General features: G+C 35.3%; 1 protein-coding gene across 1 annotated transcript in view; it reads left to right on the forward strand.

Moving 5' to 3' along the window:
* Window positions 1–15,637, forward strand: part of USH2A (usherin) — a 389,040-nt gene that overhangs the window by 200,016 nt on the left and 173,387 nt on the right. The window contains exons 33-36 of the mRNA XM_031595830.2: window positions 650–809; window positions 1,297–1,468; window positions 5,422–5,569; window positions 12,710–12,861. Coding sequence (XP_031451690.2) covers window positions 650–809; window positions 1,297–1,468; window positions 5,422–5,569; window positions 12,710–12,861 — 632 coding nt within the window. The remainder of the gene's footprint in view (window positions 1–649; window positions 810–1,296; window positions 1,469–5,421; window positions 5,570–12,709; window positions 12,862–15,637) is intronic.

Here is a 15,637-nt window from a genome sequence, read left to right on the forward strand (position 1 = left end):
ACTCTTTTATTAGTACACAAATCCTAAGAATATATGAAGCTCAAGGCATTTTAGAATATTCAGCAAAGATACTGTGTTTTATTCACCATTTTCTGCAGTAATTGAAAATCAAGATAGCTTCAAAATAACCACTTAACAGTTGTCTTGCTACAGTATTAGACAGGTTGTCTTTTACTGAGATATGTTTTACAAATGTTTGATAGGCAAAGAGAGAACAGTGGTGGCAACAGCGAGCTGCCTTTGTGTTCATGCTTAAAGTGCACCGAGTGAATCGTATGTCTTGATGCTTGACATTTGTATAGTATACAGCACATTTTGTAGAAAAATAAAATCTGTATTAACGAATCTATACTAGTTTTCCAAGACTTGATCTTCTTCAAAGTATTAGTCACTGTGTCAAATTAATATAGTATGTAGCACCAAGAATGCTCTCCTGAAATTCGTTGAGGTGGCCCAATTGTACAGTACAACTTCAGCTCCCTAGACCTTCTTGTCACTTCTCTGGGCCAAATCTGAAGCAGTTAAGAAAGACAGGTTCCCCATCCTCTGAGCTTTCTGAATTCACTATGTTCTGAAAGTAACAAACAGGGTAAAATTAATATGCAAAGTATTATAAATATGCAATCTGCATTTTCTTTTTCTGCCCTAGATTTAGCCGTTTTTACACCCCACCAGTTTCTGCTCACCGCCTGCACAATTGCTGGCTGTACGAACAGTTCCCAGGTCACCTTGTTTACAGCACAGCTGCCACCATCTCACGTAGATGCCCCAGTCCTGACAATTTTGGATTCTAGAACAATATATGTGCAGTAAGTAAGGATTTCTTCTTTCCTGACAACACAATAGTGCATCAGTTTATTCAAGAATTCCAGTGAGTTCAATCAGGGGAAGGGTTTGTGACATAAAATTAAATTTATTATGATTAAATGCATAGAAGTGATTAGTTTAGTGGTTCTGTGCACCTTCTGATTATCACTTGCCAACTTAATTTCCATTTTGTCTTTACGCAATCAGTATAACCTACATATGGGCATAGCCTCTGCAAACTTCAGTGCAGGAAAGGTTCTGGTGATATGCCCATTTTGTAGCCCCTGCTTTGTGTGTTATTGTAATCATTTATCTATTGGGTACAAATACCGCATTAGAGCTTTGCCTTAGATTTATTTTTATGGCTGCACAATTATGTTTTCAAATTCTTGAGGTAAAACTCACGAAGTTCACTAAACAGAGCCTTACATTTTTTGAGTATGGTCTGATTCTTTCCTAGTCTTAATCACATTTTACTTTTATTTGCAGATGGAAAGAACCATTAGAATTAAATGGAATCTTAGATCGCTATGTTATTTATATTGCCAGCAGCGAGCAGAATTTTACAAAATGGGATGTAATCTACAACAGCACAGAACTTTTTCTGGATTTTACTATTCGGCACCTTTTCCCAGGCACTGAATACCTCATAAAACTAGCTGTAAGTTTTCTTCTGTTTTTTACCGTAAGAATTTTCTCTTTCTTCATAAAAGCTACAAATAGACGAAAATAGTATAAAGGAAGAGAATTCAGTGTAAAGTAGCTGTTTGTTCAAAATATTTCAAAAGACTGTAGATTTTTTTATTGCTTTTCTTTATCAGTGATTTTATTTTTGTGATGAAATAGAGAAGATTCAGTTCACTGAAAACCTAAAAACATGTATACAGAGGCACGGGATTGTCTCTGGTTTTAAGCCATTGCTCATTTTATAACAATATCTATATAAGGATATTTGCTTTGATAAATGCCATAGAAAAATATTCAGCTCTTGATTATGAATAAATTTACATTTATGTAGACTGGGTATGCATTCATTTTTTTCTTAACATGCTCTTGAATGTTCTAAATATTACACCACAGAAAAAAAAATAAACTGCCTTTGGGTGGCGATAAGAATCTGACTTGAACTTGAAAAAGCAAGGATATTCAGTCTAATTAAAGCTTAGATTTGTGTTGAAATTAATTCATTTGTGCCTAGGCAACTCAGTGCAGTTAATTGTATAGCATATAAAATAATACCATGTCCAAAACTGTGACAGTACTTCAACAATCAGTTTAAACCTTCAGAAGCAAGCAAGACTATCAAAAGTATTTGAGATGTCCTGCTGTGCCACAGCTTTGCTCTGCTCCCACCCAGCTCCTGAACACAGGTGCAAGGAGAGAGGATGAAGGGAGAATTAACAGCTTGGATCTGGAGAGCCAGGGCTGCTTTGTTTGATATTTCTGCTTTGGGATATAGTTAAAGCAATGAAGTGGTGTGTGGATTTTGTTTTTATTTTATTAATATATGCAGCTTTTCTCAGAGTTACTGAATACATTTTTAGGAACTCTTCATTTTTATATTTTATCTCTGATTCATTTATATTTCTGTTTTCTAAATATATGTATTTGCTTCAGCAGTAACAAGAAACTAAGAAAGAGCATTTCTTTTGGTGATAGTTAAACTGGATAAAATGGTCTCTGATAGCCAGTTTACAAGATTTAAGAGTCCTTGCAGCTTTGAATATAGCAGGTCAAAAGCACGTGAGATGCCCAGTATATTTGGAAATGGTAGAGTAGGTGTTTTTAAAACATTCAGCCCCATTGTATTTAGAAATTATCAGACTAGTTTGAGAACTATGTAAAAGTAGAGATTTACAAGTTATGAAGCTTGAAAGTGGCCTAATGTTTTTGTTTTTTTTTTTTTTGAATTTTGGGAAAACCTCTCAATTAAAAATAACAGTATGACTTCAACTCTGGAAACTTGTTTAAGCTCTCTAGTTTTTTGGTTGAATAAAATGAGCTAGAGCCTTTTTGTTCTTACTCATTTCACAGATAATGTTGGTTTTGTTTTGTATTCATACAAAATTAGTTTCAGATTTATTTGAGAAAACTGAAGGCTGATTTATTGTAATTTGCAGCTTTGAACACTCAACTCAGCAGAATTTTTGGCACCTCACAGTCCAATGACTCCAACTTTTACATGACAAGTTTGGACACATTAAGCAAAATGTTTATCTTTGTATGCTGTTATATTTTTTCCACAGTTGATGACTGCCATTTAGTATGTAACAATTCTTTTTCTACGTACTGTAAACAACTGCAACAGCTTTTATAAACAAGTCTAATGCTTCTTTCCAAAAGTCAGCTGAGTAGTCTAAGGTCATGTCTCCCTAGATTAGTGCAAAAGGGATTTCCTTTTGCTCTGTTCCTGCTCTAAGCTGGTTGGATGTGATCCAGGCCAATCTGAAAGCAAATGGAAAGCTAAAAGGCTGCCTTTAAAATTAGCTGGAGTGGCACACCCTTTTATATGGCTTGAGTGCTTTTGTGATGTCCCTGTTGAGTGTCTCCTTGCTGCTGTGTTGTGTGAATAAGCTAGCTAAGGTGCTGGCTGGAGGATAATTGTTTGGCCTCTTTATGTGGCATGCATCTGTCCCTTGGCTCTCTGAACATGTTGCTATTTTTTCAAATTTTGTCCCAAATCTGTTTCCAGTGAAGATCAGAGTGGCACAGTGGGACTCAAAGTCGTTGTAGGATTTCATGGCTTTGAGTATCACTGTGTGGGATCACTGGACTCTCACTGATGTCCTCTGCATTTGGATGCAGTAATCTAGAATACCACAGTTTAAAATGCAGATGAGCTTTGTCTTATTGATTTTCATTAGAAGAATCAGAAACTTCATATACCAGCAAATTTCCCAGATACGAAAATTGATCTTCGTGAAATTCAAGAAATAAATGAATAGAAAGGCTGCAGTTAATGAACTTCTGAACTGAAAAGCCCTCTGCTGCTAAGGAGAGCTGAATGGAGCTCGTTTAACAAGGGAGCAAGGAACACAGGAGGAAGAGATCTTCCAGAGGTCTTTTTCTTGGATCTTCGTGAAGTCAGTAGAAGATAAATAATTTGAAGAGCAGTCTGGCTTTGCTGGAAGGATGATGTTCCTAAGCATTTTGATAAGGAAAATATTTAGAGTTATGTGAGCATCTGTCTAAGCTGACACTAAGGCATTTAAAGTGAATGCCACTTTTGTATATTCCCAAAGCTAAGTTTGCATTCTTTCCTTGTTATTTGATAGCCCAAACTGAATACCAGGAGTGATTCTGTAGTTGTGTTGAGAGTGTAATTTCCAGTGAAATCAAAACAATCTTGATGTGTAAAATAGCCTCTTATTTACAAATAGTTCTATTTTTTACCTATGGGTATGCAGCTCTGAAGTGGAGCAGGAAATATGTTGACTGTTCACCAATTTGAAACACACTGGGAAATAAGAAACTGAAAATAATCTTTTCAAATAATATACACAAGATTGGAAGAAGCATTTTATTCCTGGAGATCTGGATTGTAAGGATGGTTTTCCTTTGTGTGCTGATGATCCAGAAAGCACTACTTGCCTACGTCAACATACAGCCAAAACAGAAAGATCATGACATAAGTTTTAATGAAAAACTGTATCTGAATCCTTATTGAATTTGAATTTGATGTTGTTTATTGCTAAAAATAAAATTGAAAACAAACAATAAAACAAAATAAACAAACAAACAAAAAAAGAACATTTAAATCAAGTACAGAGTTTTACATACTCTTGAATATGTTTTTTAACTTCTGTAGCTTCTCCTCTTGCCATTGCTCGTAGTGCAAGTAATCAGCAAGCCAGTGCGTGTAAGGGGCTAGCTGTGTGGCCTTATGTTTCTGCATGTAAAATTTTAAAAGCCTAGTATATGAGGCGATCTGCAAATTCTTGCATCTTGCAGTGCTTCATAATCAAGCAAAATGTAAAAGTGGTGTAATCAATCTTTTTTTCCCTGGTAGCTGAAATACAAATGATTTGACTGTTATCCATAAACATGCAATAATAACTGTTACATATTGATTTATAATACAGTGTTGTTTTATTCTTTTAATTGCATCTGCACACCACTCAGTCTGCTGTCATGAAATGCAGAAGTCTCTGAGTATGATTGTTTTTTCTGAATGACTATTCAGTGAGACAATTCTTTAGGTTCATTACAAGGTGGTTAGCATATTCTGTCTGAAAGTTGTGACAATTCTTCATTCAATTCCTGAACAATTTTATCCTATAAATGATAGATATTGTACTGCAGTATTCTTTAACTGTTTCTGCAAAAGAGTTTGAAATCTAACTGTGATTATGACCCTCAGTCAAATGGAAAATGCTGGGAATCAAATATTAGTATAAGGTTCTATCAATATTGCAATTAAAAACTGAGTATCATTAGTAGCTTCTTTTGTTAAGATAAGAGTTAGCTAAATTTAAGATAAGACTTTTATGAAAAGCACAGGCTTACTAAGTCAAATATGTAAAAACTATAAAACTAGAAATAATTCACTGCTAGGTTCAAAAACTGTTGCTGTTACACTGAAATATGTTTATTTGTTGTGATTAATATTTTAAGGCTTGCACTGGAGGTGGATGCTCAGTAAGCGAAGCTACCACAGCTGTAACAGATGAGAGTACGCCAGAAGGTGTTCCTGCTCCAAAAGCCCAGTCATATTCGTCTGACTCCTTTAACATCTCATGGGCTAAGCCTGAGTATCCGAATGGTAAGTGAACTCTTTTAGCCTCAAGTTAAAAAGATGATTAGTAAAGGTAAATTAATATTCTAAATGGCAGCTTATATGTGGTGCTTAATTTTTAATGATCATTTTAGCACATAAAATACCTGAGATAGTATCATTGTCTGTAGCTAGGAGATTGTGGTTTTCAGCCTACTGTATGGTTTCAGTAGCTCAAAAGTGCTCCCTTTTGATGGTTCTTGTGTACTGCATCTCATTGTTTAATGTTTTCCAAGACGACTGAGCTGAGGACAGGCCACTCTTGGAGAATATCCGTCTAGGATTTTCATTCTACCCTCAAATAAAACGTCAATTTCTATTTCATTAATAGATAAGTAATAAGCATTTTCATGATTGTTCTGTGTAATCATCTTGGAAGCGTGCATTTGCTTGACTATGGAAGTTAAATAATATACTTCCTTTTGTTTAGAAATGTTTTCCAATGGGAATTATCTACATGTAACACTTCTGGACAAATTCAACACTTCTAATGTTAATATCATATATCCTTGAATTTCACCTTGATTTTATTATTACATATATGATAGATTATATCAGAAGAGAAAGCTATACAGAAATAACTGAATTTAAGCAACATGAATGTTTTTTCTCATTGGGTATCATACTGATATATGTATAATTCTTATTTTAGTTTCACATAAATTTCATTTTTCCCCTGCAAGTTTGCCCAGTTTCAAGTGTGGGAGAACAGACGTTGCATATACAACTTCAATACAAAGCACTTGAAACACTTTCCAAAGAATTAGTGATTATAAGGCTGCATACGTATAGCATTCTGTAAGATATTACATTACTTTTAAAAGGAATTAAGAGTATGTCATTTGCTGCTAAATGCATTATTTGATAATTTAATGTTCTTTGTATTGGTGTCACATTGTAAGATTTTTCCTCCTAAACCCTTAGAAACCTTCAAACTCTGTTACTGAAATCCTACCAGTGCACGTGGCAGGGGCTTAAAGGGAAGAAAGGAGAGGAAGGAAAAAAGGAAAAGAGAAGGAGGGGGGAGGAGGGAAATGTGAGGTAGAAGGCAGGATATCCAAGTATGTGGCTTAGTGGAAAAAACATGAACCATTTCCAATTAAACTGACATTTTTAAAAAAACATTAAAAGCAAACTGTTCATGTCAGGTCCTCATCCTGTTGTCCTTGCCTTGTGGGGAAAAAAAAATCTAAATTGCTTAGAGGGTGTTTTAATTAGCTAAGTATGTATATAACTATATACAGAAATGCATGTAACTATGTTAACGTATCTACAAAACAGGATAAAGACTGTAGTCTGACAAATAAAGTTCCACAAACTTCTTTTAAAGGAGCTGCAGATTGGGAATACGTGACCAAACTAACTTACTGAAAACAATAGGTGCCAGCCAGAGGGGTCTGGACAGACTTGGGAGGTGGGAACATCATGTGAACCTCATGAAGTTCAACAAGGCCAAGAGCAAGGTCATATAGCTGGATTGGGACCAATACAGGCTGGGCAATGAGGGATTGAGATCAGCCTTGAGGAGAAGGACTTGGGGTTGCTGGTGAATGAAAAGCTGGACGTGAGCACTTAAATCCCAGAAAGCCAACTGTGATGTCCTGAGCTGCATCAAAAGCAGCTTGTTCAGCAGAGTGATGGAAGTGATTGTGTTATCTTCTCATATGATATCTCCCGATATCATATTTAGTAAAATTAACTTTCCTCCTCAGAACATTGCCACTGTTCAGTCTTTGTGCCCAACTCCCATCTCCCTACCCTCTCTCTTTCCTGGCCTGTGGGACATGGACACAGATAAATCTAGATAACATGACAGATTAGATGCAAAGAAGAATCTAGGAGAGTGAGGAGGAGCTAGAGCAGGTTGCCTGGAGAAGCTGCGAATGCATCATCCCTGGAGATGTACATGGTGAGGTTGGATGGTGCTTTAGCCTAGTGGGAGGTGTCCCAGACCATGTCAGAAGGTTGGAAGTCAATCTCTAAAGGCAGAAACTATGATATTGATTCTATAAATCTACATGTTTATCTTGTTAACACAATGTTTACTGCATATAGTTTGTCTCTCCTTTTAAATGTAATAAATAGGTTGTTACAAAGTTTAAAAAAAAAAAATCATAAGTTGTGAGAGTAGTTTTATAAAAGAAATTGCATTCTTCCGTACTCTGTAAAATTATTCTCTTAATTTCACATCTTGGCATTTAAAGCTTGTGGAGTATTTTTCCCTTGGAATTGTTATTTTTTGGTGATATATGGATAGAGTGTTACTGTTAGACATTTTTCATTACAGTTAGAATTGGTAGGAGGGATTTGAGTACATTTGGCTTCTGTTGCTCTGCCTTGTGGAGAAAAGCTACTTTTTCCACTTATGAGCTCTTTAGTACTTAAGTGTGGAAGAATTGCTGTCTCGTGAGAATTTGGCAGCCAGAAGGGCATTAGGGCCTTCATTGTTTCATCATGGTATGCTCTCACTTACACAATGATCAACAAGGGATATGTGAATGTTCTCTCATTTTTCTTCTTTCTCCTCCTTACTCACCTTTTTTGGAGCTGCAGAAAGTACATATAACTATTAACACATTTTACCATACTCTTTCTTCTTTTTTTCCCCACTTCCCTGTTTGCATCACTCATTTCATTTCTTTAAAAAGAAGACAGAGCTCTAAGACTTTTCACTGAGTAACTGCTTGATCAGAAAGTTTCCATTGTGTAACCTTTTTTCCCACTTCCAGCATATCTTTTGGGCTGCCTAATGGCCACGTCATCCATAGTTGCTGTCTGTCAGTATTTTAAAATTGAGTAGGTGGCTGAAAAATAGTATGGTTGAAAAGACTGAAATATGAGAAAGTTCAGCAAAAACAAACATCCCTTAAATTTTGATACTTCAGCATGTTAGAGGTATATTCTTGTGGTTGGAGATTAATGGAGTTCTAATGTAGCCCCCTTCCTCAGAAGCACCAGAACTGTTTCCCGCTGTTGGCTTAGATGGTTGGTGAGTTTCAGTCTACTAAGCATAAGTAGTGTTTTTTGAATTTGGTGATTTTTGTCTTGGTTTCAGGTGGAAACCTCAGAATTGCAACAATTTGCACATCATAAATTGGTATCTCCTTGATAGATCTCCTTTATCTCCTGTCTTCTCACACTGTAGTACAGAAGTTACTGTATATTTCCATGAACACAGAAAGCTAATTAGGTCTTGCTGATGTTGAGTAGATGTATAGTCTAACTGGGATTTGTACAGCATGGACTTTACTATGTTCTCTTGGTATATATAGTGTGTAGCTGCCTGTTACTAAATGGGCAAAGTTACGGGGGAATTAATATGCCACCTTTGAGACCACTTATGGAAAACAGGATTACGGTCTACTTAGGTCCTTCACAAAAATGGCACGATGAATAAAAGGTTGGTTTTGAGATTTACTGGGCTAAGGGTCCCTGTAGATGTCAAAGAGTAATGTTGTCTGAATATGGGCAACATAGTGAGTTTTTGGCCTTCATTTTTGTGAATTTAAGGTCAATTTAAATTTTGTTAAAAATCATTGTTTCATAGAAAACAGGGAGAAGTGCACCTAGTACTCCTTTTAAAGTTTCTTCATATATGTAATTTGTGTATCAGATTTGAGGAAAAAAGACATTTGAAAGATGATATGCTGATGTACGTATTTCTTTTTGCCTTATTTTCGAACCGAAAAGAAAATAGTTGAGAGAGTGTAGCGCTGAGATATGTCACCCCGCAACTGCCCTCCATCTCTATCATATACATGTCAAATATGTAGGTAGTGTAATATAAAGAAAATAGTCCATTTTGTTCAGGAAAAGATTTGGGGAGAATTGTGTGATGACAAAAGCCATCAGATATTCTGTTGAGTATTCTAATGACCTCAATAAAGAAGCCATGTTTTCTTAAGAACATATCCATTATAGGCTTGCTGTATAGTTTGAAGTCCACTCTTTTGAAGTTTTTTCACATGGAAAAGTGGCTTTGTCTCTTCTCACTAAGGAAAATTTTCTTAAGGTGGTTGCTTCTCAAAAGCTTCACTTCTGTATAGGTCATAGATAAAATCAAATTTATCTTTTGGGGCCATGTGGAATTGTATAGGAAATAACAAGGATGGTAATAACTGATCTATGAAATTATGCAGTGAACGAATCCAGCACTAGTTGCTGTTGTGTTTGCAAATGGCTACATTCTTTCATTGTCAATGAAACTGATGTAGATAAGATTTGACCTCTAGATTGTACCTTAGGAGGTACAATGGGTACATATGCAAGTGACTCCTAGTGACCATACAGTTTTTTTCAGAATGTAAGCCTAAATTATACTGTTGGGTTTCCTTTCAAGAGTGAAATGTACTTGTATCGTGTTCAATAATTTTGTCTTTAATGAAACTAAGATTTAATCTAGCTACCTAGAATGAATAATTGCAAAGAAACTGCATAATTTCTTATTCTCCATGTGCCCCTTCTGAAGCCTTGCAGTCATGAAAATGTGCTCTTTGGTATTTCATGATTTGTGAGCTCTTCAGGAGTATCTAGCAAATCTTGGAGAGTAAACAAACTCTAGTCTGGTTTTCACAGTATGGTTTGTAAACATATATGAGTGAGATAGAGAGGTTATTTATCCCTAGCCAAAAAGAATTATTGCCTGATCTAGAAAATGGCTTCACATCTAAAAGTTAGACTACTAGTCTTTTGTTTTGAAATATAATTTCTTTTTTTTATTCTGTAATTTTCTCCATTAAAGTCATATAAAGCAGAGGCAGAACCAAAATCAACAAATAATGCATCAGCTTAATAAAGATCATTGTTCTCTAACAGTACTGGGAGGGCTAACAGGAGCTCACAGTGCTGACCCTCAGGCTGCTCTTCGTAGTGGAGATGCTGCATAATGCTATGATTGCCGAAACACTCTAAAATAACAGTTCAGTTAATTCATACTAAATTACAGTGGAGTTCTCATAGAGGTATATATGGCACCTGTATTAATATAAAATGAGTTCATTATGATTCATGCTGTTACCACAAATATAAAAGAAAATGATGATATGATTCGACTATGACTTTAAAGGATTTGCACTACCGGTATAAGAGTTGAAGTGCATCATTATTTTTTCCCCTCTAAAATACATCCTTAATGCCGGTGTTTACAATCAGAAATGCCTTCGCCAGTCTTTAAGTGCTTCCTTTCTGAGGTAAATATAAAATATCTATATTTGATGGTTTGTTTGTTTAATATAAGGCCAATATCAACCATTAATGTCCTTGCCTTACAAGGAACTAGACATGGAACAAGAAGGGATATTAGCTTTAGGAAGTCTGTCAAATTTGGTAGGATTGATATTGTGCGATTTACCAGGACTTCTCCCATACGTATGTCTCTGATATCTGACTTGAGTTTAGCCTCTCAGTTTCGTAGAGTTGGAAACACTTGAGGAATCTGTGAATATCTTTGCATACACAGTTCTGCAGTGATGCCTCCTATTTATTTCCATGGACACTACAACAGATACACAGAGCACAACAGGACTATTTGATAGAGCAAATTCTTAGCTACAAAACACGATCTTTCAACACAGTCACCATAGTTAGCTGATTTGTGTAGACAAACTGATTGAGACACTCTTACTTCTGTGATGTGGCAGCTGTGTGTGGCTGTCCTGAATGTGGCTTGTCTTTCCTGTTGCTGCCACTACTGTGGCAAAACACCACCCACCACCTCGCTGAGCTCACATCCACTGTTTGGTCTCCATAAGCATTCAACAAGCATCAATGAATGTCAGCGGGTGCCATTATTTCCTCATGGGGGAATTCAACATCACACCTTTGCTCTATACACTCGTCCGCGTCAGACACCGTTTTGTCAGAGTGCCCCTCTGCTGCCATCTGTCACACAGCAACAATACGTAAGGGATATTGGCGGGAAGGTTCAGCCTCTACTGCCATATCACTAATATTTGCCTCTGACATCATAGGCCAGTATCATAAAATAGAATGCATTATTTTTGGAGCAAACCTTGTATATTTTGTAGAGTAACACTTGAAAGTCCATCTGAAAAAGCTGTGTTCTTTTATGAAGCATTTATCCATTGAATAGAGAGGAAATTAATCTCTCAATTTCAAGCAATCTTCCTGAGTGCAATTTCAAAAAAGACACTAACAAAAACAAACAAAAAAAATGTTTTGAAGGAAAGGTTACCTAAGAGATGTGTTTTTTGTTGTTTTGTTTTGGTTCCTTTGCATTAAATAGTTGTTTCCTATATAGTTTTATTTTATTTCTCAAGTATATGTTCATGCCTCAAGAACTAGAATGGTCACAAAAATTCAAAGAGAGAAAAAGCAATTCTGGAGTATTTTGACCAAAAGGACTTGCATATGCTCTGGAAGACTGAGTGTACAAAGCTATTGGGAGGACTCCAAGTCCAATTTAAATCAACCAGAATTACTGATACCAAGCTTTTTAGGATAGACCATAAACACTTATTTTTTATTTGACCATCTTTGATTGGATTTCAGAAATCTACAGTAGCCTCATTCTCATCCATAATTAGTTTAAATGCAGAATTGTTAGATAAAAAAAGAGTATTTTTCAGACTCATGCAAAGATACAAATATTGCTATAATTGCAAATGTAATCAGGTTGCAATGTAGCCAGCTATGGCTTTCTATAGCCTAATGGAAATTTGGCTAGTGCTAGTCTAAGTTGTCCATCATTTAAATAATTATGTCAATAACTTCTTTTTCTAGGTCTACAGCTGTTCAGATGTGAGATGGTTTTGTGTATCTTTCCAGTACTTGTTTCAATAGCTATATGCTGAGTAATCTGTAAAAACTATTTGCCTGTATTTTCCTGATTCCAGGGTGATGTTAGCTGCTGTCTACTAAGGCTCATTTGTGTGTAATCTTTGAAAGACTGTCATTATTTCCAAACATGCAGTTCACTGGTGAGGTTTTCAACAATTAAAAATGTGAGAGTGTGTTTCTCCTGTTATATACACAGTAATGTTAAATAATTGACTGCTTAACTGTAAAATATGTGAAGTAGTACTACTACCTTCATGTCTGTAACACTAAAGATTTTCTTATAAATTCTGTGGTTGTATAGATATTGAGTGCTATCACATTGTTTTATAGGTATTATTACCAGCTACGGATTGTACATGGATGGAGTTCTAATACAAAATTCATCACAGTTAAATTGTTATGCTTATGGACTTGCTCCTTGGAGTCTGCATTCCTTCAGAGTCCAGGCATGTACTGCGAAAGGTTGTGCTTTGGGTCCATTGGTGAGTACCTCAATTTGCATTCTGGGAGTGTAATAAATGTCAGATGGCAGTGAATATCAGAGTAAATGGTGATGATTCACTCTGGTCAGTACTAACCCATCTGGCAAAATGTGACATTTAAAAAAAAAATCCTCTTTAAGAGCTGTTGAAGATTTGATAGGTCATTGTTAGGCAGCATTCCAAAGTAGAACATAGGTACATCAATGAAAGGCAAAATTTGAGGCTGAAAACACACATTATTGAAATGAAGTAGAGTTGATATATTTTAAAGGGGCAGATGTAAATTAGTCAGAATTGTAAGGACATAATATAAAGAAAGAGTTACTGTTCCAGTAATGAGCAAGTTTCTAACTACCAGACTGAAAGAACTGAAGGTAATTCAAGAAGTGCAGAAGTCAGAAAAGGAAAATACAGTTATTTTAAAACACCTTTTGAATACAAGTCTGTGATCAAAATATTCCACTAGACTTACTTTAACAGTCTTGTACAACATCCCATTTCTTCAGGTTTTGCGAAGACAGGAATATTGAATGTAATGTGTGCAAACAAAGCTTCTGAGGCTTTTTTTAATGTTGTAGAAGGCTGAGCTGATATATCCAGTACTGCTGTAACTTTTATTTTTGTTATAATTTGTTATTCATGTTAATAATATTCTTCTTAAGAATGTTTTCTCTCAAATTCTTGTATCATTGTCTATCTGCAAAAGATGACTAGACTTTATAACCATTAAGCGTTTTATTGCTTGGATTACTTCAAAGGATATTTACTTTTAAAAGCTTGGATGGCTTTTTGCCAGTTTTTCTTTTACATTTTTTACGGCTTCATACCTACCTGAAAAGCAAAGCTTGTTCTAGGGTATTCAATGTGTAGTATCCTAATCCATTGCAGTAGTAGTGATGTTTAAGACAGGTCATTGTCAAACTGTGCACAAAGATGAAATATGTGTTTTTCATTACTCCTATCCTATCAAATAAGCATTAAAAAAGAGAACAGAACACCAGCAGTTAGGGTTATTACGTTTAATTTAATAGCCTTTTTCCGTGCCTTCACTGAGATAGACTCTGTATCGTGGTGCTTAAAACAACTCCCAGAAGGGGTCGCTGTACTGGATACCCACCTGCATCCCGTGATCAGTACATAAACTGTTTTCCAAAGCCAGTGATCCATCTCTAATCACAGGAATTGAAGTACAACATCTTTATTTAGGGACACGGAAGTGCTGCCAGAAAGTTAAAGCGCTTTGACTTTTTGAAAGATTTTTATATCAATTACAGTAAAAATACAACTATTATAAATAAATAAATAAATCCAAATGTTTCACCTCTTTCATTACTCTAAATAGTATGGGAAGCATCTTCCAGCCATAAAATGATATCCTTCCAGCTATTTTTGTTCCTGATCTTGTGTTTAATGTGCCCTAATCGATTGAAAGGATGCTTTGTGACTATACTAAATCCTGGATTTTGCCTGCTTGTGTTTTTGAAGGTGGCTCTGAAGATCTTAATCAGTTACAAGTGTGTTAGCAATTTTGCTCTTTCAATAAGCTTCTTGTTTGGGTCAGATCAGTCTCTTGGTGCTTTTTTATGCTTTGTCAGTGATTATGATTTATTTTTATGTGAAATGCAAATCTATAACACATGAGTTCTAAAACTGACAATTTTAATTTTTTGCTAGTGAACCCACAGTTTTACTTTCATATTCTATTTTTTTTTTTACTGCCTAAAAAAACCCACACACACTCATACAAAAATCTTCTGACAGATTCTTTGGAGAAATTCAGGTGATCATATATATTGCTGATTTTAAAATGTGTTATGTCTTGTAAATATTTGGTGCACAGAAAAGAAGCAATTCATATAACATATGTAACAGATCTTTTGCAGCTGTTCAGGTGAACTTCAGTTTGTAGTAAATTTCATCATGTACTCTTTCAAGAACATCCTTTCCAGTAATAAAAATAGTTGGTCTTCCTTTCTCCAAGTTTCTGAGAGTTTAAACTACCAGCATGAAGTGGCACAGCCTTGCAGGATATTATGCAAGGCTGTGCATAATATTTCTATGGCTTAGAAAGTACAATTTATCAAATTCTTCCATAAGGACGATTTTCACTGAAAAATCCAAATAATTAATCTGGCATTTATGCAATAAATACGTTTTATTTATGCTGGGAAGCATTTATCTAAAATCATGTGCATTGTCTTGTTGATTTTTCTGCGACTTCTCCTGTTTCAAGTATAATCTTGTGCTAATTTAGAGTGTATGACTGTAGAAGCATGTTTGTAGAGGTATTGATGTGCGTCAAAGATTTAGCCAGAAACTTAGAAGCAATTGGCTTTCCAAATTTTGTGTGAAAAAGTAAAATATTAATATTTCAAGGACAGTGAAAGTGTGCTATGCTTTCTTATTATGATGGTGAAGCAGCTGTAGCAGATTAAAAATAGCATTTATTAGCAATCCTATAAACTTGCAGCTGAGACGCACTTAGAAAGGTGTGAAACCATCTTATACTTTAGAAAATGCTAAATCACCAATGTATGAGAAGCACATTTGTTGCCATAAATAAGGTAATTATTTTGCTTCATAGCACTGAATGCTTACTCCAAGATGTGATACATAAATACTAAATTTTGATGATTTTGAATGACTATTTATCTATCTGAAGAAAAGCTTTCATTCTCATTACATTTTCCATAATATTATCATGTTTTTTTCTTGTTATAACTATATCTACTTAATGCTACAAGATAAGTTTGTTAGTTGAAATAGAAGTTAATTC

The sequence above is a fragment of the Phasianus colchicus genome, chromosome 2, assembly GCF_987193195.1.
Source record: "Phasianus colchicus chromosome 2, bPhaCol1.hap1.1, whole genome shotgun sequence".
Classification (NCBI taxonomy): domain Eukaryota; kingdom Metazoa; phylum Chordata; class Aves; order Galliformes; family Phasianidae; genus Phasianus; species Phasianus colchicus.